General features: G+C 47.7%; 6 protein-coding genes across 6 annotated transcripts; 2 read left to right on the plus strand and 4 right to left on the minus strand.

The window, feature by feature from the left end:
- Positions 1 to 990: 990 nt before the first annotated feature.
- Positions 991 to 2,976, minus strand: flbA (developmental regulator FlbA; the record flags this gene model as incomplete). Its single annotated transcript, XM_057183756.1, has 2 exons — positions 991 to 2,475; positions 2,533 to 2,976. The coding sequence occupies 2 exons, from the start codon at positions 2,974 to 2,976 to the stop codon at positions 991 to 993; spliced, it is 1,929 nt and encodes a 642-aa protein (XP_057045206.1).
- Positions 2,977 to 14,478: 11,502 nt separating this feature from the next.
- N7518_002830 (origin recognition complex subunit 4) lies at positions 14,479 to 16,700 on the minus strand (the record flags this gene model as incomplete). Its single annotated transcript, XM_057183757.1, has 2 exons — positions 14,479 to 15,099; positions 15,165 to 16,700. 2 exons carry the CDS (start codon positions 16,698 to 16,700, stop codon positions 14,479 to 14,481), a joined length of 2,157 nt encoding a protein of 718 aa, XP_057045207.1.
- A 593-nt stretch (positions 16,701 to 17,293) lies between these two features.
- Positions 17,294 to 18,004, plus strand: N7518_002831 (uncharacterized protein; the record flags this gene model as incomplete). Its single annotated transcript, XM_057183758.1, has 1 exon — positions 17,294 to 18,004. The coding sequence occupies one exon, from the start codon at positions 17,294 to 17,296 to the stop codon at positions 18,002 to 18,004; it is 711 nt and encodes a 236-aa protein (XP_057045208.1).
- An 856-nt stretch (positions 18,005 to 18,860) lies between these two features.
- N7518_002832 (PaaI family thioesterase) lies at positions 18,861 to 19,473 on the plus strand (the record flags this gene model as incomplete). Its single annotated transcript, XM_057183759.1, has 2 exons — positions 18,861 to 18,959; positions 19,060 to 19,473. 2 exons carry the CDS (start codon positions 18,861 to 18,863, stop codon positions 19,471 to 19,473), a joined length of 513 nt encoding a protein of 170 aa, XP_057045209.1.
- Positions 19,474 to 19,778: 305 nt separating this feature from the next.
- On the minus strand, positions 19,779 to 21,574 carry N7518_002833 (secretory pathway gdp dissociation inhibitor; the record flags this gene model as incomplete). The annotated part of the gene is made up of 8 exons (XM_057183760.1): positions 19,779 to 19,867; positions 19,922 to 20,179; positions 20,230 to 20,781; positions 20,844 to 21,189; positions 21,239 to 21,266; positions 21,327 to 21,386; positions 21,447 to 21,471; positions 21,529 to 21,574. The coding sequence occupies 8 exons, from the start codon at positions 21,572 to 21,574 to the stop codon at positions 19,779 to 19,781; spliced, it is 1,404 nt and encodes a 467-aa protein (XP_057045210.1).
- Positions 21,575 to 22,005: 431 nt separating this feature from the next.
- Positions 22,006 to 22,917, minus strand: mrpl4 (mitochondrial 54S ribosomal protein uL29m; the record flags this gene model as incomplete). The annotated part of the gene is made up of 3 exons (XM_057183761.1): positions 22,006 to 22,176; positions 22,325 to 22,491; positions 22,554 to 22,917. The coding sequence occupies 3 exons, from the start codon at positions 22,915 to 22,917 to the stop codon at positions 22,006 to 22,008; spliced, it is 702 nt and encodes a 233-aa protein (XP_057045211.1).
- Positions 22,918 to 23,112: the final 195 nt, after the last annotated feature.

The following is a 23,112-nucleotide window of genomic DNA, read 5'->3' on the forward strand; positions in this document are numbered from 1 at the left end:
ATGATAATATAAGACCGTATTCATTGCAATTCCCAATTGAAGGATAATATGACATACACAAGCAGACCAGAACTCACTCGCTGTGCCCGGATAGAACGATGCAGGGAAACTTAAGGGAAAAATGACAGATAGGAAAAATGGAAATCGAGATAAAAGAAAAAAAAGGACAAAGAGATATGGAATCATATAACATGCTCAAATGAAAGCAATAAATGCAAAAGATAAAGATGATGCGATGTATGGGGGGACAAGAAGGACATGCAATAAACAATCAACGCCGGGTCTGATGCTCAAAAGGAAAAAAGAAATATAAAAAGAAACAGCCTCCGATCTTTCAGGTTTTCAATGTTTTGTTTTTTGTGGTTTTCTGGTTCTGTGTCTGTTTCTTTTGGGGGGAGGGAGAGATGGATATGGATATGGGGGAAGAGTGCGAAGGGAAGAAAGAGTAAGGGAATAAAGGAAAAGGAAAATAAACAAAACAATGCCATCCAAATATTACAAATATTTTCCAGTTCCGGCCTTTCTCTATAACATGAGCCATCGATCATAACGTCTTTCGTTCAACTGAGAATCTCGTGACGAGTGGATTAAAAAAAGGAAAATGGAGATGGCAGCCAGCCCTCATCGAGAGAGACTGTGGCTGGACTGCATGCGGAGGAGAGAGTAAATAACTTCGTGATCGGGAACGATCGTGGGGCGAGATTGATCAAATTGGGTCTCAAGGTCGACCGGATATTGTGTCCCCGTTTTGTATAGGGTGCGGGGGTTTCCGTGTTGGGGCCACAAGCATGAGAGTGCAGGGTTGCAGTGCGGTTGAATTCGATCTATGCCTTGGGGAAGGCGTTCGAATCCGGGTTGCTGGACTGCATGTGTCGAAATGATTCGGGCTGCTGCAATGCACCGAAGGGCTCATGAGGAGTCGGAATCGCAGTGGTACGAATCGTCTTCGAATGGGTTGCGGGCTATGTCAATGCTTGTGGGCGGTGATTGTCAGGCACGGGCAGAGCGGCTCATGCTGCGTTCTGGGATGGCGGGCGGAGCGGGAGGAGCGGGTGGTGTGGGCGAGTATGAACGCGAGCCTCCGATGATGTCGACGTCGTGTTCCTGTAGAACAACGGAGTATTTGGGGTCGCGCAGGAATTTGGGGACAGAATCGCTTGACATCAGCTTGAACACGGAAGTTTGAGCAAGCTCGAACAGGTGCACCACTTCTTGGAGACTCTTGAACATGGACTCGTCGTCTCCCACGGCCTTGGTCATGCGGCTGGCGAGGCTGTTGCGGAGGGCATGGTCGATGTTTAGCTCGCAGGGTGAGCCGGGAGCCAAAAACGCGTTGTACAATCCGTATGCTGCAGCCAAAGTTTCCCGCACTGAATCGACCTTGTTGAATGTACCCATCTTCTCGGCCTTATGGTAATTGGTGGTGAACTCCGATACATCGAGGTAGAAAGACAAATTCTCTTCACACAGCGAGTAGCGAAGGAACTCACGGAAAAGCAAACGCAGAGCGGGATCCTGAAGGATATGGGTCAATCGGGCGTTATTGGAATCGCGTGGCATCCCACGACTGTCGTACGTTGGCGCAACCTCGCGGGTCTTCTCGCGGGCAATCCATCCACATACGCGCTGCCCCCGTTCGGTAATGCCGTAGATGGCATACTTGGAAGGCTGGAAATGAGCATTGGTCCCAACATCCGGGAATTGTTTGTCGTCTTGAATCATCGTGATCAAGCCATACTTCAGGAACAGCTCGGAGATCAAACAGGTCTCCCGGCGCTCGATAGTAGTCGAACAATCCATCAACCAGTCCACCGATGCCTTTCCGGTAAATGTATTGCTATAAACCTTTCCATCCAGGAGTTTGCGCTCCCGAGCCACCTTCACTCCAACCAGGCCGTTGGTGTAATCACTAAGCGAGTCCGAATCCGAGGTTGAAATACTGCTTTTGATGTTCGGGCCATCCTGACCAGCAAAGCGGCGGAAGATCACCTCGATCGTCGCGCGATCATGGGACAGCTTGTCGGTATCCGTGTCCCGCTCTAGATTCACCAGCTGCATGGTATTGCGTGGCGACTCCAGTACATCCATCACGTGACGAGCGGTAATGCCGTTACGCTGGCAGAAACGCTGCAAGATATTGATACCCTTTGGGGTAAGCTGGAAGAGGGCGCCCTTGAGCGGGAAGATCAAAAGCTCCCTGCCGTCAACGGATTCGATGAAGCGCGCATCGACAAATCGCTGGCAGACGGATCGGGCCATTTCCTTGGCCATAGAGAATGTAGTGGTCGTAGTAGTCGTAACTATGCGGGATGGGTCCTTGGGATCGGGCATGCGGTTGGACTGGGAGAATTTGAGCGAGCCCAAGTTGTTGATGGCCTCTTCCGAGGTGAATGTGTGGTCATATCTGGTGAAACGAACGCGGTGCGAATCCAACTTCAAGCTGACCATCAATGTGGAGAACAAGTCCATGAAATCCTGCGCTGATCAGCCCAATTGTTCTAATTTTGCAATCGCATTCCAATGTGAGCCTACCTTTGTGAATGGGCGCTCATCCTCGGTCATGCGCAACAACCTTGACGACGTCTGATGCATTTTGGGTGCGGGCGGGGAAGGACGGGTTTCGTGGGGAGGTGTAGGAAGACGCTGAAGAGTCAAGCGACGCTTGAGCACCGAATTGGCAGGATTGTCGACCAAGGCCGGGGACGAAGGGCGCGAGGTTCCCGTCAATTGCTCGTAAGTGTCGCTGTCGAATGGTGGGGTCACAGGGGTTGCGGAGAGCTTATGCGGTCTCGACAGGCTACCGTATGAAGTGGTGGAGCGTAATGTACTTCCAGACAGACTAGCAAGAGCGTTGGAGGTCTTTTGAGCTAAGGCAGCAAAAGAACGACGATTGCGTGAGATGATACCGCCAAAATCAGAATCAGGAACTGAAGGGAGAGAATATTCTCGGCTGTGGCTCCCGGTTTGGGTTGGCATTGAATGGTTTTGAGTCTTCGGGTTGAACCAGAGGGAGGAAAAAAGTGGATTATGCCAAACACCTGATACCGGAAAAAAACATGGGAATTTGGTAAAATAAAAAATAAAAAAAAATAAAAAAGAATTAAGTGGACTAAGTCCTCCAAGGCAAAAATGTAAAAAGGGTAAGAAGGGGGACAGCAAGGAAATTATACACTATGACAATTTCCCATTAGTATTATTTTCTCTTTTTTTTTTTTCGAATCGATTTCAATAGAAAAGAAAAGGAGGAGTAGAGGGAAGATGGGGCTAAAGGGGGGAAGAAAGAGAACGGGATTGAAGAGAAAATAAGAAAAATGATTTTTGCCCGAATAATTGAAAATGGAAATGAAAAAGAAAAAGAAATTAAAAAAAAAGAAATAAAAAAGAAAAGAAAAAGAAAAGAAGCGCCATTCGGCCTGTCAGCCTACAACATATGATCCACAGCCCACGCGTGAGCCCCGAAAGAGTTTGGCCTGATGCATCCAAACAACGTGGGCCATGAAGATCGGTGGGTTCTGGGGTCTGGTATTATATGTATACCATACCATACCTGCATATTGTTTCCCTAGGTCTGCAACGGATTTTAGCTAATGAATAGCTCCCTGGTAATTGCATGCAAGGGGGGTTATAGTATACCAGAGCCAAATGGCTAGGAGATGTGAATACCCTCTCTATAGTCCATAGTCGATACTCATGGTTTGGGCGATTCCAAATCAACCTATGGAACCAGAGAAAGAAATTAATTAAAATGGATCCGCAATCTTTTTCCAATGATTTCATTGATTTTTTGCCCGAGTTCCAAGGTCGACCGAACAAATCCGTAATACGTGGTACTGGTAATACCTGTACCCTGAACATTCAACGTGGCCTACCTTACTGCCTTAGGACTAGTTCTCTGCTTTTGAGCATCTGGAGCTTCGGAGTATTAACGGGTGAATCCAGATCTAAATCTTCAGTGTTACCATATTAGTTTGGTGTCTTTCAATAGCCTTCTCCGGCTTCAATGGGATAGATCTAACTATGTCATTTCACATTCGATGTGTAAGCTAATCCCGACAAAACAGGTAATGATGTGAAAGCTTGAATCCACGTGGAAATCCCTACACTTCCCGAAATCTAAGGTTATATTGCTAATTATGATACATATCTATGTTGAATAATCATCAATAATAGCTACCATGGGAGTCATTCTAACCTTATCAAGTAGCCCTTGGCAACCTAGATATGACAACGGGACATTCTTTGCTTGTTCCTCATCCAAGCCACACCAAACCTGGAAATAGATCAGAAACATTGTTCTATATTAGACACATGGTTCCGGGCTGTTGCCGGAGAGTGGGCATTATTGTACCTATTTATGTTGTCTCCAGAGAATCAGAAACATCCTCGTACATACATTGTTGTATCACATGTCGCCATCGGATCAAAGACCCCCACTTCACTCCGATCGTCCAATGGTGGGGCAATTAGGAACTTGGCACGCTTTCACACTTCTTCCCTGTTTCGTACCGAGCATTGCGGTGTTTCGTCTTGTCGCTAATCCTAATTTGGAATGTCAGGGAGGTCCCAATCCGAAACTATACTAATTGTACAGCGCAAGAAGACAACATGATGATTAGTTAATAGTCAATATATAGTTACTAATCAATATATAATCCTCATTGTCATACACAAGGTTAAACGTTCATAGTGGGGGGAGGGGTATATTTCCCCTTTGAGGACCTTGCGTAACTAGAAACATCTCAAGGCGGTCAAAATAGATTAATAATAATCCTGATCTCCAGGCTTCCATGGCAATTCCAAGCGTCTTCTTTTCGTTTGGTGTGCATAACCCATGTGGTCCCACGTGGGCACACGTGGAGAGAGATGCTTAGCGTCTGACCGCCGAATCCGCTCTCAACTGTTTTGCGCATAGAAAGGAGGCGCAGCCTCGCGAATCTTTGCCGAATGTCTCAATTACGGGTCGCGATGGGCAGCTAGCGCTAACAAGTTCCAGGATTTTAAGCGTGAAATTACCCTATCATTCAACGGTTTTGGTTCGCGTCTCCGGTTCCTGGAAAAAGCGGGTTTCAGGTTTCCCGTCCAGTTTTCGCGAAAACACGGGGTTTTACCGCCTTGACGAAACAATTGACGCCATCCAATAATACCAGAGACGCCCCTAGTGTCGCATACCCGCGGATCATGATCGTCAATCATCGCGTTATCATTTCCTCATGGCTTGAAATACGTGACCAATACGCAGTGAGGCAGGGGTCGCTAATCTCCGCGGTCGGGGACCAACGTCAGCGAGATAACGCTAAGGGTTAACACGAGAGCCTCATCTTACACCTTGTCCCCGAAACAGCGCCCCAACACGCACAAAGACGGCCCTAAGGATTTCACTTGCATGAACCGCATTTAATTGGAGGTTTCAGAAAAGCCATTCAACGCCCGGGGTCAAGCTATCAGACACGTTAGCAAGACCCGTGCTGACCAAGAAACAGTACTGGCCAACCAAACCTCCTGGAACATGTCACGCGAAATGCAAGACGTTAGTGCGAGTTTCACCCGCCATATGCCGACTTTCCCTTGACTAACCAACAATTTCCTACGATACGAATTACCAGTTTAGTACTCGCTATGGAGTAGTACTAAAAAAAAGAAGGTTTGGACTCCGCTCAGACGCGGCCGTAGAGACAGATTGAGCAAAGATACTCCGTGATATGATAGCATATGATATGAGATTGGCTCCCCCGCAAGACGAGATTAGCCAACGAAAGTTAAATTGGATAGCGCAGATCGAAGAACTCATTCTACTTTGTACAACACAGGACAGAAACCTTGGAAGGAGATAAGAACATTCGAATAAGCGACACGTCATATCGACATACTTTGCACTATGTATTGAGATCTATCGAGCAGGATCGATCACAAGAACGCGATCAAACGGTGCCACGTGTATGGAAGGGGGATAAAACAGTTTCTCTTCTAACACGGGCAGCTCGCCGGAAAGGGAGTCTCCGGTCGCATCATCTCGGCTCAGCCCTGTACGAGCAATGCCGATTTGGCTCATATCACTCCCGTGTGGCTCTATTGAGAATGATGGGTTTGCTAGTTGGTTTCAAGGAGTCTGACAGAACCAAGTGAGCAATTCAAGGAGTGGGTTAGCCAATAATTCGATATCATCGTACGGGGTAACTCCGGAATTCGTATACGTATATACTATGTAGATTACTTTCAATACGATTAGTGCTCGCACATCAGGTCCATTATTGCGAGACGCTAAACTCGAAGAGAATTGGTGGAAACTATCCCTGTCGCTTTGTTCCGCCAGGCATGTCGAAGTGGATTGAAGCTATCCAAAATTTAGCCCCGCTTACAGATTGGCTCGCGGAGGTTTTGCTGTTCAGAGTCTAAAATTGCGGTCAGACGTTCAACGGTAAGTAGAAAGATATCACTTGAGCCGAAGGAGACTCCAGGGACCCTCTTGACGTGATGAGGTATGTATCGTTGTATCTAGCATTACCTCTATGTAATTTAAGCCACATGGTATTGTCTTTGTCCAGGGTGTCAACATCCCTGGCGGCCACGCGACAAGGGACTCCTGCAGGCTTGCATTGTTCAGGGGTAAAAGACACCATCTGCATATATGTAAATTATAACGTGGATTGTACAAGATATACGTTTTGACACGAGTCATGAAAACTCAAAATCACCCTAAATCATTTCAGCTGCCAAGATGTCAATCCTATTCTTTCGGACAAGTCTGCATCCTTTGTTTCAGGGCCAGTGCTGTCCCTAGATGTCGATCCGCCAAATGAAAAGCTTATGTACATTAGCTAGCTCTATGACATACCTTGCCTAAAGATAGAAGGGAATCTCATATTGTACTCCCGTATTTGACACAGGCAGCTTACTTTCCTAGCCACATATCACCTCCTTGCCTATTCGAGGGTCCCTGCACGTAGCAGGTGTGCTTCGTACATACTCCGAACTGCATGGTTGTATGCAGATCTCCACGGAATTCAGGGACTCAACATCCGAGAGTTAATTCCTGTTCTGTAGGAATGTGGCTTGCGCGATTGGGATCCGAGCTATGCTCTGATGCTCCTTGGGCTGACCATGCTAAACCCTAAACATCTAAAACCTGGCTCCGGGGTGATTGCTGAGTAAAGGATTTAGGTTTTGACCAGGCCCGGGGTAGAGAAGGGCCTAGATGAATCTCGACCTTCGCCTTCACTGCCCCTTGATGCACATCCTATACTGAGCTCATTTAGATGTTCTAGATCGCAATATCATATCAACCTTCAATATAGGGTCGATCTTCGCTCCCGAAGACCCATCAGCAGTCCAAATTTAAATAGGCCAAGAAATCCCGAGGCTACGTATCACATTGCAGAGGCCGAAGCTGCCGAGAGCTACGAATGTGGGGGAAGCATGACTGATGTTACAGTGCCACGTGAAATGCCGGAGAGGTCGACAATTTAGACCTCGAGCACAGATCTATCTGATCATCCTCTAGTAACAGTAGGGCGAAACTTGTAAGCAAGGTGTCGACCTATCCTTCGCAAGTATGACCCCGTAATGGGACCATGTGGCTTGCGCAGCGGCCTACCCATGTCTAGTGAAAACCCTGACAAAGTATGTTGTAATGACAGAAACTCTCCTTGCGACTAGCGAAAACACTAGTAGAAAACAATCGCGTGCACGCAGCACTTCGTGAACAGAGCCTCATGCCTCATCGGATCTGTTGCCTATTCGGTAGCATGCTGGGGGAGATTGCACATATCTATCTCTCTGGTACGGAGTAGCGGCGGCGCTGATCCTTAATTTTTTGAACCCTCAACAAACTTAGGGCTTTCACCGTGTAATTTTGCCTCACCTCAGTTCTTCTCGGACATCCCGATTTTTTGCAAAATAGTCTGAGTGGGTCTTTTCACATATGTATATGGCAATGCAAAGACCAAGGTTCTGATCTGCGGCCAGATACGGAGATAAGAGAAGGATCTTCGATGTAGCGAAGTTGAACTCTGTTTTTCACAAATGGGAGCAATTCAAGTGCACACATCATACTCCCGAGGTCCTTATAGGCCGTTTGTAGTAATATCCCTTTTGCCGTGTGTATTATACCGGTGTATCATACCGCCACCTGTATATAGAATACGAGGAATTCGACTTTACCCGTTCGTGATGGGCTCCACCTGCTGAAAACAGGTAGTGTAGGGTGGAGTGTAGCAGTGAACCACGTCATAGACTTTGGATAGTTAAATTATTGAACCAAGACTTTAAAAAGATGGCCCTGAATCATGTACGCATCCACAGTCCCGGGTTTACGTTAACGGCGAAGTCCGGCGTGGCAAATCTGTGGAAACGCTAGAAGCCTTCTAGAAGGATTCTAGAAGACGCCAAGAAGCCGCGTTTCGGGCGATCCATGGTTCAGCGGGCCAATATATTAACTGTTTCATCTGTTTATCCCCTTTCTGTTGATTATGGGGCTGTATTTTGGGAAAAGTCTATTCTGGTTCCGATGCGTTGTTTCAATGTTGTTTTTCTCCTGTTCCTGAATTCCGACTGATCTCGGAATACAACTGAAGATGAGGGCTTGGCAAGTGTCAATTGTAAATTGTCGAACTATATCCGCGCTAAGGATTACTTAAATGTCTGTCAAACCAATGAGACATCTAATAACATACGATACAGAACAAATTCATACCCAAGAGTCTCATGTTGGATCTACGTTACTTGTAGATCTACAATGTACGTAAGAATAAGGCCGAAAGCGAGAAAACAACAAACCTCTGATGGGGTTACCATACGATCTACGGAGTACCTCTTACGGTATGGAGTACTTTGTATACCCACTGGTCCACCTTCACGGTAGACACGGCAGAAGAGCCACACGGGAACAAAAGGACCTTGAAGTCCACGTGGCAGATCGGCAAAACACCGGTGACAGAGAGAATAATAGCCGACCTACATATCAACTATAGCCCTAACCTGGTTAGCCTGTGAGGTACTAGGGATTAGCTAAATTATGGCATAAACGCGTGTATTCCGTTCTTTCCATCTTTATTTTCTTCATGCTCTCATCTACTATGTTCTAGTAGTATATTCAAACAATCGGGACTCAAGTCAAGTTCTTTCTTGAAGACATTCATCCAATACTCATTTTTCATGACTCCGCTCATAACAATGATATCAATTTATAAAAATATGTGTTGGGCATCCCAACAGCCGCACGAGCCCCAGGACCAAAACAAAATTACCTAAAAGACATGTATCGTTCCAAAAACGCAGCTTCACCGCAAGACCAAAGCAAATCTAAGGCCTGGTGAAAGTCTGCGGGGCCTCTCCAACACCCTTCCAACACCTGCCCTATCCTTTTTGGATTGAGCAGCCAAAAGTGCCTGCTCAGGAACAGCATGAAATTGTGCTGCTAACTAGGTAGCGAATTGGTCGGGTTGCGCGCTACCTTTTTCGCAGCCATAAGCAGATTTGACCTTCCAGGATTCCTTATATAAGCGTCCGCAGCATTGAGGGCTTTGTACATGCCATCACCCGTAGGCTCCCGTAGCTTGTTACACATACTTGGTGGGCATTGGTAATCTTTAGTTTCCGAAATATCCGTCATTATTTGTCTCTGTGTAATGCTTGAGGAAGTGAGGAATCTTACGAAGGTCTTGCTGGCGCATCAAAAGCGCATGCTTGGGTCTGCCGCTGTTCGGATTGCTTGTTCCACAGACATTCGAATAGAAATTGTTCCGCATATCAAACCCCGATGGTCCTATACGCGAGTGACATCTCACCTAACGACGAGATTGGATTCTGCACTCGGAGAGCCAAAAAAAGTACCTGGCATTGAGTCAGGTTGGAGTAAATCATAGAACGCATTAATGAATGATGTGATCCTTCTATTGGTCGGTGGGAACGGACTGTCGCTATCCTTGAGTGGAGTCTCAGCCGTCGAGCGAGAGTCGTGAGTGGTTTTTTGGAATCATATATACGGAATCGAGATGCCGGTGAAGAGCCAGAGAGGGACGGGAAATTAGTTCTTCATTCAGTCATTATGATTTTGCCTCACGAAATGTCCATATCCAAGCTGATACAATGTTTACTTTACTAGGTTTAGTGATCTCATATCGATCTTACATTGAAATCCTAGTTGAGAGAAAAAGCAAATCTGTATAATGAAAGTTCGGCCTGAGATGAGAATATATACTAACCTATAGTGTGGCAGGCTAAAAAAATCAGGACTACTAGCTGTGAGATAGCTCTATGTGAATTGATATAAAATTGAGGTGTCTAATAGACAGCCTTAGATGATAATTGCTAATCTGTTATGCTTGTTAATAAGCTACGCATTCTGAAGTCTCTGTAGACCTCTCCTAACATGCCATAAAAGCTCCATTCAACTTCCTCTTTGCGTTCAATTCAACCTCCAAGCGCCTTTGTTGAGACCATTTCTGCCTCAGGTTGATGAGACCTGCTATCTACCTTGTTTGATCTTCCTTCTTCTCTCTCTCTCTTAGCCAGCTGACACAACATAACCCATGGTTTCCGTTATCAACAAGCAGGATCATTTCAACAAGCATCCTATGTCAAAGTAAGTTCTACTCCACTGGCATCAGGGCCACTGTCTTGTTAACTGATCACCTATTCTTCAGAGGCCACAATCATGGCCTTCGCCAACCAGAAAAGGAAAACTACAGCCTAGAGCGACAAGTGAAAGGTTCTACATCTCGTCAGACATATCTGATTGGACTGAGCTTACGTGCAAACGTCCCAATCTCTCATTCAGCTACTATAGTCCAACAACCCCGAGCAACCAGATTCATCTCACCTCGCCGCAGGTGTCGATGAAGCAGTGCATATTCTATTTCTGTCGCTTAGCCAGTATCGCCAACCCTAAAAACTCCATCTAAGACCCGAAATCATTGCGTCCTCTTCTACTGCCTCCGAGGCTCATATGCTGCGATCTTACATGACTCAGATGGCCCAGCACATTCTCTGTGGTCTTCGGCTGGTCAATATGTTGAATCGAGTGGTTCCAATCAGCCAGTACTGCAAACCAGTGCTGTTTTTATATGGCGGGTGTTGCAGCCTACCAGGGCGATTAAAATGATACTGGATGGCGGGTTGGCTTCACCCACTGCCTTTTCACGCGAGGAAGCAGTCCAAGGAGGGAGCGCTTTGGAAGACCTTACAGAGTCTCGTCAAGAACAACTAGCTTGTTCAGGTCGTCAGGCTTTTGGATGATATGTTTAATTAATTTTACTATACTTATTTTACCGCTAATTTTTATCGTAGCTTGCACCAATAAGGGGGAAAGTATCCAAAAAGACCCCTAAAGTGTACCGAAAAGACATGACAAGGCCGTATGACAGTATCATTTTATCGCGTGGATCCCTAGTGGATTTTGAACTATATCAGTATGAAGGTTTCAGGGATCAGCATGCAGTTATCGCATTTGCGATAAATGAGTGGGACTGTCGTTGCCGAATACACCAAACTCTCCAAATGACTTGCATCGTTATCTTGTGGAGCTTTCACCTATGTGGGTGCTGAAGAATGTAGATCAGTCGGCATTGTTTGATTTGTCATTCCTCAGTCACTCGCATTCGCACCATGGTATGACCAGAGACTTGCTCTGCCACGTCCAGCGTAGAATTCGGTGATGACAGCCTCGACTTGCGATACAGTAGTTTTGCGAACAATCTTTATGCAGATAACCGTGTCTAGGATGTACCTCGCAAGGGGACCTGAGAAGTTGTATACGTTATATGATACTGCAGGTTTGGAACTATAATCCGTACGCCATACATAATAGTCTAATTCGAAGCTTAATGCTATTATCGGTACGTGGCAGGCCGCTCAATTACTATTGACGGAAATATTTCCATCAACGACATCAGCCCATTTGAAATACGTCGGTGATGCTTGACCGTCGTTTTCCGCTACTGCAGGGAAGACGGAAGTTGGCCGATGATCCTAAGGAAACCAAATCCAATCAAATCACACTCCGTGCACGCTCTTCAGTTGCAAAGTGCCGAGATCGTCGTTGATATCTGTCCGACTTGAGATATACCTCCGATCATCCACTTAATTTGACTTTCGTTATCCCTGCAAGCGCAAAACTAGCCGTCTTAGCGGGTCAAGCCACGAAGCCTGAAGAAATGCGAAAAAGGACCATTCTAACTAGAAGGAGACGTTCTACTTTTGTCTCTTCTGACAAAGCGGGGCAGTCAGAGTGAAGCCGGTGAGGAGGAGATGCTTGACGTTCGCTGTTCTCGTACGGCATTGCAGTGGATTATGCATTTTGCTATCCTTCCCTAGCATCTTTGCATAATTACCTATACGTTGCACAAAAGCTCCTTTTATTAACATGTCGTGCCAGGTCTAATTTACCTTCTGAAACCGAGTCTCCTATTTCTGTCGCAACCGCAGTCCGGCCCCTATCTCAACTGCTGCAACATACATACTCGGAAAGGGTATTTTGGGCTATCGCATGGTCCAATGCCATTCGGGATTTGCTTTGCACAGCCAGACTGCGTTAGACACATGGTCAGCCATGCTTGGTCATGCTCAGCAATGCCCAGACGGAAGCGAGCATATCGATCTCGACCGACAGCTGGTCGAATGTTAGAATGGGACCGCTAATTTTTAGCGCCTCTTGGCCCAGAGGAACATGTATTAATCCGAATTCCGAGAGCTCGGCGAATGTCAGACATCAGCGAATGTCGGGATTCTTTTAGGGGTTATAATACCCTAGTACAGAAGAAGATAGGATTTAGTAGTAAAGATAATACTGTAAATAATGATCACGGGGTCTTTATGAACGTCTATTATAAGCTATGAAGACATCCTAGTGTAAAGAGAGATCTCGACATTCGCTAAGACCCCTCTGAGCAGATAGATGGTCGAAACGCGGATTAACACGGATTAATATATTTTCCTTCACGCTAAATTAGCGGTCCCATTCTAACATTCGATCAGCTGTAAGCCCCATATCGATCTGCAACCTGCAGCATGACCTGATTATTAACAACTAGTTGAGCTCTGGGCTCAGAGAGCTAGATTACTCCGTATACATCGAAGTGCATCAGAGCCATGCGAGTATTACAGGATTGTGGAGTCTACAACTTCCTCGCTGTATTTGGCTCCACTACTCTTCGTTTCACTTCCAGTTATCACGACGTCACACACATCCAATGAATTGTAACCTAAGTATCAAAAATAAAGCCTCTCCGCCATGTGAATTGCCCTTGGCATCCTGCAGATATCGCATGGTACCCCAGTGGTCGGCGTCCTATGTTGTACATGCAGAGTAATATATGCTCAACGCACAACTTACCATACTAACACAGCAGCCCCTCCTTTTACCATTTGTGGATAAAGATATGAGAATCAGCCATGTCACTTTGAACACATGGCAAGCCACATGCATATGTCCAAAGGCCGCGTGTTTGAGGGTCCAATTAAATAGAGTACAGAATGTCAACGTAGAAGGACAGCATTTACGGGGTACACATTCCCACAATAAATACCTTTAACTTTTAAATGACTGTATCGTGAGCAAGGAGATCAACATAAGGCAGTAAGATTCGAAAAGCTGCCAGCATTCCCATTGGCACAGTTGCCTATTAGAAGTACAGACTACTAGAAAACAAAGAAGATGAAAGATTTGTCTTTCTGAAGAATCAACCAGCCAGTTTTGAAACTATCTATGTTGTACATGGTATCCATATCCAAATCCCGATATCGCTATCACTCTTTTATATATGTCATAGGCCTGCGCAGATCATCAGATCATCAAAGGCTAATCAAATGACATCCACTGCACTGTCTATCATCTACAACTAGCTTGAGTTATAGCAGTATTACGTACAGACCCCCTCAGAGCTCACGGGTACATGTACTCCGTATCCCAACAATGCGGGAGTGTGCATATCCCATCAAAGACAAGGATGACGTGACTGACCATTCTCAACAACTAGGATAGACGATGGAAAATGATGATCGCCAGATTTAAATGGTGGTCAGGTAGGTTTGGGACTAGTGAAGTTTTCTAATAACTTGAATCATGGAGCTGGGGGGTACTTGCTTGGTGTTTGTTGTACATGTGGTTATGTACGAGTACATCGTGTTTTGATATATCCGATACCGGCCGTCGGCTTGAGTTCGAGGCATATGTTGGGGCTGATATAGATCCCTTAGGCTTGGTTGAGATGTGTATATTTCCTTCTGTAGAATTCCGGGGACTGCTTGTGTGTGTGCGATGTGTTTTATGTTGTATTTGGTTGTGTTGTGTTGTTCTCTTTGGGACAGCATAGGAGCACTTGATATCGATTCCAGGCTGGAGAATTGGGAAATTAATTAAGATGTTTTCCGACTAGCAACTCATATCATGATAGACGGATAGTCAAGGCCAAATGCCATGCTTGTCACCGGCCCAAATAGCCCAACACAGTTACACATGCTCGCAATATCCAATTGCTGACAGGTCTATCCGCGCCACCACTGGCCCAAAGCACCCCCGGAGCCAGCCATTTCAATGACCTCCTCGAAACTGATTTCCACACGGAACATCTGCCCGTCAGCAGTGCCGTTCCCACTGCCCACGGGGGTCACGAGTCCCCAGCTGAGCAGTCTTTCCCAGGACTCTCGGGCCACATCTCGGCCCCAGACACGGCCTGGTGTGGCAGAAGCTCCCGACACCGAGGCAGATACCTTTGCGGATGTTAGGAGCCGAACGTATTCTGCATATGCGGCGGGGAATGAAAGCGCAAGTGGTCCCATACTCTGGGACTGGGACCCGTCGTTTCCGGGGTCGAACAGGGCTGCCAGGCGTGTTGCGGCTACCAACAAAGCCAGTGGCAATGACGAGGGACTGGATGATGTGATGGATGTGGAGAATGGGAGAGGTGCTGGGTCTGGGCACTCAAGGGATTGGGAAGAGAAGCTTTTCGGGGTTGGGACTTCGGGTATAGGTGCGTCGGCGGTCGAGACACTTTGTAGTAAGTCACTGATGGGGAGAAGCGCGCTGTTGAAAAACTCCTTTGCTGATTTGGTTTGGTTGTAGATACGCTTGAGGTGGAATTGGAACTCGTTGTCATTCCACAAATGCTATTTTCAAGAGAGCGATTTAGCAAAGATGCAATTGATTGGATAAAGGAAAATACAGATCTTACCTTCAAATATTCCTTCCATCCCCCAAGCAGTGTATTCCACTTGTTCGACTCTACTAGAATGCGTTCAGACCCAAGTTCATCTGCAATATCAGCCATTTCGGCGTCACTGAGATCCAGGCTCCCTAGGCAGATATCTGAAAAGGTCTCGAAGGATCGAGGTAGAGGAACGTAAGTATAACGATGACTAAATCGACTCTTGACACGCTTCTCGAGCATTTCGGTTACGTCGACCTTTGTCGTGAGCCCAATCACCGCGATGGGGGCTTTGCGGGCTTGGGCAATATCGAACAGATTATACAACAAAGTCTGTCGTGGGTGAGTGACGAATAGGTCGAACTCATCCAACAAGATCACAATGGATTTCGCAGCAGTCTTCGATCCTGGGTCCCCAGAAGTCCCGAAGAGTTCCTCTGGGTGTGACAATAAAGCCAAGAGCGTGGCCATCGTATCCGCATAAGAACTGACCTTAGCCGCATCTTCCTCGGTATGCGTCTCACGGCCAAGTTGGCGCCACATTTCTCGCAAAGCTAGACGGTCGTCTGTGTGCAAGAACCCATTGAGACGAACGACGTGGAACTCATTGCAATGCTCCTTTCTAAGAGACGAAATGATAGATTCCACAATCGCCGTCTTGCCGCATCCCCTGGATCCAAGAAGAAGCATGGAGTTGCCCTCTCCGATAGAGACGGTCTGTTCAATGAGCTGATGAACCTTCTGGTATTCAGCTTCGAGTCCCCGCACTGGAATCTGTCGTTTCCCTGTCAGCTTTTCGAGAAGAATAGTCGAGAGAATGCGCATTTCGTCCTCAAGGCCCGTCTGACAGAGCGCCTGGAATTTTTCAGCATATTCTGGCAACGGCTCGGAGACATCGATAGTCTCATGCGCCTCCGGCTGGTCATGATAAAGGTCTTGCTGGAGTTGTATTGTATCGATGCCATCCAAGCCGTCCTGATACCCAGGCGAAGGTGACTTCTCTTTCGGCTCTGCGGCCAAGGCTTTCTTAGATCTAGGCTTCGCGGTGCTTCTCTTCGATCTGGTCCTTGTAATTGTACGAGGGGCGGGTTCCGGGGACGGCTCGTCGAGGTCCATGTCATCATCGTCATCATCTTCCTCCTTAAATTCAGGCTCGTCTTCTTCTTCGTCTTCCACCGGGAATTGTCGCGGCTTTTGCGCGCTTCGTGTGGGACGCGCACTTCTCGAAGGAGTGGCTGCTGGTTTTCTCCTCGATGAGGGTGTTACGGCTTCTTGGTCGTACCTTTTTGGTGTTTTGCGCTGCCGCCCACTTGACCGTGTCCCAGTCCGTGCGGGAGTTTGTGCCTCATCTTCCCCAACCTCGCCGCCTTGGCCTGTCGTTACGGGGTCTGGGTTGTCTCCGCGGGAAGTTTGACGCCGCGATGCACTTTTCACCGGTGTGGGGGAAGTTCCGTGATTGTCGGGGGATGCCGGGACGGAGAATACGTCTTGATCATCATTTCCCATATCGATGTCTCCATCAACGTCCTCGGAGACCCTTCTCCTCTTCGATGCTCGGGGCATGGTTGTGGTTTGAAGAAATGGAATAGCTGGTATCGGGTACTTTCCAATTCGGTGGAGAGAGGATTTCGTGAGGGTAAAGGACTCAAACCGGGAAGCTCTGGCGGTTTCCTGTCGGATAAGTGTTTGCGCCTATGTCAATTAGAATCAGATTCAATCAACGCTGTTTATTTCCGACCAGCCTGAGTCCAGAGCTGTCCCACCGAATGTAACGACTTACAAAGAGAAAATCAATAGCGCATTTGTCGTTAATCAAGGCCAACAGGCGCAGCCCGTCTGAATCAGATTCCAACAGAAGACCGGGATTCAATTGCTGGTCAATTGCTCAAAGGGTCGGCCCGGACAACAATTGGCCGGTTTTCGCCTCAGGCCGAGACGCGTGACGCGAAGTCAGGTGCTTCCCGAGGTCACTTCGACAAGTCGCAACTTGGAATTGCTCTTTCGTTAATATTGTCTTACTGTATGGACCAGAAGTCTCAATAATCGGAAGTCACAGACAAACCCGAAGAACTGGAGTCGAACTTTACCGACTACTAGGGGGCGGGTATAGCAATTCTCCTGAAGACCGCGACATCATTTGTCAACGCTACAAAAATATGACTGCCAATATCCCGGAGATCATCCTGCTCTGCCAGGATGCAGACTTTATCACCGCCTTTAAAACAGCGCAGCAAGAGCACTGGCCCGAATTACCATCAAAGCTCACGATCACCCTTATCAACTCGCGCCTGAACCGCCTCGACCCCTCAGTAACCTTCGACCTGATCGTCTCACCCGCGAACTCATATGGTCGTCTAGATGGAGGCTTTGACGACGCCATCTCATTAGCCTTCAGCCCGCGTGATGATTACGAAGCTCTAACGCGCGCAGTGCAGCTGGAGCTGTACGAGAAATGGCGAGGATTCGCGCCGCCAGGCACATGCAGGCTCGTGCAGTTCCCTGTGCCGCTTTTGCAAAATCCCCGTCGCTGTGCCTGGGTGGCTATCTGTCCAACTATGCGAGAGCCGACGAATGTCGTCTGGGACCGGGAAGTTGTCTATGAGAGTGTCTGGAGTTTGTTATGTGAGGTCGAGGGGCGTAATCGGGCTTCTGAAGAGAAAATTAATCGTCTCTTGATGACGCCCCAGGCTGCTGGTATTGGGAAGGTTAGTAAGGAGCGTTGGTCGGCACAGATGGTGCTTGCAATGAAACATTTTGTGGACGCAGTCGTAAGGCCGGAACGGTGGAGTCGAATGCAGTGGAATGAGATCATGAAGGATTGTGACGAAGTTGCGACGACATGGAAGACAAAGGAGCAGCATAGATAAACTCGTTCCCAATTGTCCTTGTCGTCTTAGGTCTGTATGTAAGATCATGGCTAGCCTGAATGTTACAGTTCTGTTTCCTACATTCATGAGATGGAATTCGGCCGTGTTGATGAGGCGCTGTGAGAAAACGATGACAGCCCAAAGCTACTAACAAGGCCACTCATTAGTATCCATGGATTCTATGTGTTGCGGGAAGATTAGGTTCTCTATAGACTGGGCCGGGGTTGAGCCTGGGACTCTACAAGTGGATGCCAAGTATAGCTTTGCCGTTCGTGGAAATCAGATTCGCGAGGAAAAAGAATTATCTCGATTATTTGGGATATCCAGATTTGTTATAGCACAGCTGGTCTTTGTGGAGTACTAGGAAGTGAGGTTACTCATGGCGGATATGTCCAACTGCTCCTGCTGTGTCAATGTACGATGGAGTTGGAAACTGCGTAAAATGCGACAGTTGGGGAGATTCTGTGCCTGAACCGAACCAATGAATTCCGTGACACTAAGATCTCCTGTAGAGTTGAGCTTTGTCCAGCCAATATGTTGAATTGGAGCAGAAAGCATCTAAAGCTCGTCAGCGAAGCCGCGAGAAGGGATATTTCATCTACTGCGTGGATGGCAGGCTGAACGTCAGGTCAAGTCTGGGAGTAGCTGCTATAGTATATATTGAATTCGGAGAGATGAACTCATCCCCAATTTAAGCATATCTGATCCGTTCGAGGTCGGCTTCACCACAGCCGAGGTCCAATATGATGATCCGAGCTACGGCTGTGGGGTTTAGCCTTAAGCTACTTCTACTCCAACATTTCTTCCCCCTAAACCTTTCTAGTGCTCTTTGCATTTGTCATTCCTTTCAGATACCATGTCACATAACGCAATAAGCGCTCCGCCCAGGCAACTGGACGAGTTCGAACAGCTCGTCTATGAGTATACGGCGCGCATGGGCCTGGGGAACGAGGAAGTAAGTACCATACGCAGCAATATTAAAAAAATGAATTGCATCCCCCGCCTATACAGCGCCAGAGCGCATAGTTGAATCCCATCGCTTACCCTTATTGAAGCACTGGGACATCGATGCCCGCGGCTGTAACCTCCGCTTCGAGTCCGCAACCCGTGGTCCTCCGGCTACAGTGTCGTTCCTCTTGACGATCACTCCTGCACTGACCAATTACTTTGGTAACCTCCATGGGGGCTGCGCTGCTACTTTGATCGATGTTCTATCCACCGCTATCTTGTTGGGCGTTTCCGAGCCGGGCAGGTTCTCCTTCGGAGGTGTCAGCCGCAACCTCAAGATCACATATCTGCGCCCTGTGCCTGCGGGAACTGAGGTGCGGCTCGTTTGTGAGGTTATCCATGTTGGCAAGCGGTTGGCATTGCTTCGGGCTGAGATTCAGAGGGCGGAGAATGGTGATGTTTGTGTAATTGGTGAACATGAGAAGGCCAATACCGACCCGGAGGTGACACAGAGGATTTGATTTGATGTGATGACTTCGTTTCTTTTTTTGGGGGTACGTGTGGAAGACAACATGGATCTTCGAATTTTTAGGAGGCAGCCACTGGGATATAAATTTATATAGATCTCATTTGCATCAATAAAGGTGCCAAATTCAAGCCATTGTACGAGCGAAGAGCATAGTAGTGACCAGAATATTGCGCTTCGTTTGCTATGATAGGGAAGGACGGACAAAGAACAGAGAGGCTATCGCACATTCTCAAGAGAAATATAATCAACCAATCTAAGCAGTACTAGATTATCCGATTGTAAGTCAAGTATCCCTCTTTACTCTGTGGCCAGTTGCTGGTCTTCGCGCAGACCCTCAACCTTCAACTCCTCGCCAGTGGCACGGCGGTACACATCACGGACATCATCTGGGGGAATTATTAGCCAGCTATTAATATATTTTCAATCACAGAATAGCTTACCGGTCGTAGTCTCGAAGTGTGATGTCGCGTCATAGCTCTTAGAAATGAAGATGTTGGACTCCTCGCCATTGTCGGTGGGCTCGTAGAGAGGAATGGGAGGTCCCATGAACTTTTCTTCGATCTTGCCCAGACGCTCGAAGCCAGGCTCAAGCTCAAGGTGGTGGTTAGCATCGTTCTCGGCGATGGTAGACACAATAGCGACGTAGTAGCCCTTGGGGCAGACGTTATGCGCGGACGAAACCATGGCAATGTAAATATCTGGAGAGGTGTTAGTGCCTGTTGATAATGACCGTATATATATAACTCACCGTGCTTGCGTCCAACCTGGGACTGGGGAATGATCAGCTGCACAGAGTCACTGCTGTCGGTCTTATCGATAGGGTGGTTCAGAATGCAAATAGCCTTGAGCAAGTATCCGGTGACCTTAGTCTTGTCGGGGAAGTAAGAAGGATCAGCGATGATCTTCTTAGTCTTAGTCTCAAACTTCATAGCTTCGGATTGGTCGTCACGGTCCTTCATGGTGGCCTTGATTCCGGAAACCTTGCCGTTCTCGTAAAGCACCTCGTCGACGTCGGTATTCAGCATGTAGGTACCGCCGTAGATGGCAGACAGACGAGCGAAGCCCTGGGGCAGCTCGCCGAGGCCGTAGAGAGGGTAGATATAAGGCGACTTTCCGTAGCGTGCCATAGAGTTGACATACAGACGGATACGGTTAATGGTTTCAACGGCAGCGCCAGTCTGGTTGATATATTCGTCCGAGGGGTACAAAGCCATGGAGTGACCGACGAAATCACGAGTGTTATCCTCCAGGCCAAACTTGTCGTAAACATCCTTCATCGTGCACGCGTGAATGTCCAATCCTGATCTCCATTAGCTATCCGCTTCGACGAGCCCCGAATTGACCTAGGTTGCAAATACATACCCTGGTGACTGGCTGGGTCGTCTTCCTTGAAATCACCAACCCACTCGAGGAACTTCTTGGCGCGTCGCTTTTCGAACAAGCCCATGAGCGACGAGCGGAGAGCTTCACCAGCATCGGAAGGCACCTTGGCCACGGTCGCCTTGGGACCCTTGCCTTGCTGAACGTAGCTGCCAGCAATCTGCTTGAACTCGAGGTATCGGGTAACGTCCGTGGACACCAAAATGTTGGTCAACTCTCCATTGGACATGAGCAGCTTGGGGACCAAGTCGATGTTCCAGTCATTGACCCTCCCGTATTTCTTCCATGGCTCCTCGCCGGGGGCAACGTTGCCGTATTTCTTGAACAGCTGCAAAGGGTGTCAATAGGGTAAATTGGGAATAAATCGGTGCACATACTGCTTCGATGTTGACGGAAGCTGCTTCTCTGTGGACATTGTGAGCTATTTTGATCCTGGTGCCATCATCGTGAGCTTCGCCGACTTACCCTCCATAGTGATCATTGCGATCGATGTGAAGGACCTTGTTACCCTTCACACTGAGGACACTGTAGTCGAAAAGGATGAGCAAATGGTGGAATCATCAAAGCCCAAGCTCAAATACCTACCCAGACAAAACACACTCGGTCAGACCTAAACGAAATTGGTCAGTTGTTGACGTTTTGAGGGGATGGCGGGGTAGCAACATACCAGTGCCGAGCACCACAACATCGTATTCTGGGGCGATCTCATCCATAATGAATATGGAAGTTACTAGAGGTAGAGAAAAATAGAGAGAAGATTCAAGAGAATGAGGAGAAGAGAAAGCTGACTATCTCCCCGCGGATCGGTGAGAAAGGGGAACTATTTGTCGGATCCGCCACTAGTGAATTACCTCATGATATTAATGACATGGGATATTTTGGCTTCAATGAACCCCTGAATATATTGGATTGTTTCAGCTCAGGGGTAAGTCTGATTTGATTCCCGATATTCTTAGGTACCGGGATAAGTTAAAAGGGGATTTGTAGTGTCAGATGATGGACCATCTCTTATATATTCTATGTATAATTTGACATGCGCACTACTAAAATCACCTTGGAAAGCTAATGTTACATACTTATTACCCCTGGAGATTCGGCTTAAGTCTCCCTCGACCGGGGCTGTGTCTTAACCCTCTGGTCATGCTTATTGTTCCTTGCCTTGGGCTGCTTCGTTGGGCTCCTGCTCGATCTCAGCATCATCGAGCCCGTAGAAGTTCTCAGGGCGGTATCCGCGCTTGTACATCCGTGAGGCGTCCTCCCAAGCATACCAGCGTTCACGCAGAACGTGCTTGATGTTCTTCATGGTGCTTCGAATCTATGATGAATCAAGTGGGTCAGTCGAGTTCAAATAATCTGGACCGTCAATTGATGGTCGGCTCTGAAGTAACGAGGGAAAGTCCTCATGCAGCTTTCCAATATATGTAGATGAACGAGATGGCCTATACAGCCGGGGAAAAACTTACCACCTTGTCCCGTTCCTGAGATTCGAATCCACCGTAGCCAGCCTGGATTCTTTCTCTTTCGAAATCTGACGTAGCAATGCGGTTTCGTTCACGGACGCATACATGCCACAGACCGTGCAAGTCCTCCCAACTCCGTTCGCGGAGTTCTTGGATACCCCACGGACGACCTAGATTCCTAACATCAGCACTGTCCATAGAACACTATAGATTCGAGATCCAGCAAACTAACCATGAGCGTTGTCATAAGCCGGGGTAGGTAATGCCTGCCGGTTGGGGGGGAAGAAGGCCCAGAGTCCATGGTTGGGGTTTGTTTCCCGCGGCTGCATATCTTTCGGCGACACAGGTTTGGGCAATGGCCATTTTGACACAGTGAATGGTGTTCTGGGACCGGTTCGATGGATGGCCGATACACCACGGTTTTTGCTCTTGTCGCGTCGAGGGTTGGCGCCGACGGAGGCAGTGGAAGAAAAGCTCGAAGACTGGATGGCTGACAGGGTCACGGAAGGGTGAAGTGACGGCGCGAGGTAAGTGGGAGGCAATTCAGCCATAGCCAGCCCTCTCAGGCGGCTAGCAATGCGTGGAACCTGCTGCATGATTGTGATGGCTTTCCCCAGGACGGTCCGAGTCGGAGATTGATGGCCTTTCTTTTCGCGAAGGCGGCAAGGCTGGTCACGTGACAAACCAAACCAAGACCAGCTTGGATGCTATTAGCCTTGGGTTCATCGGGTTCTTCACGTCTTTTTTCCCCGAGTCACTCTTGCTTGTTTTGATTCCATCTTTAATCCAGC

This window comes from Penicillium psychrosexuale, assembly GCF_028828465.1.
Source record: "Penicillium psychrosexuale strain IBT 29551 chromosome Unknown utg000002l, whole genome shotgun sequence".
Taxonomy (NCBI): Eukaryota; Fungi; Ascomycota; class Eurotiomycetes; order Eurotiales; family Aspergillaceae; genus Penicillium; species Penicillium psychrosexuale.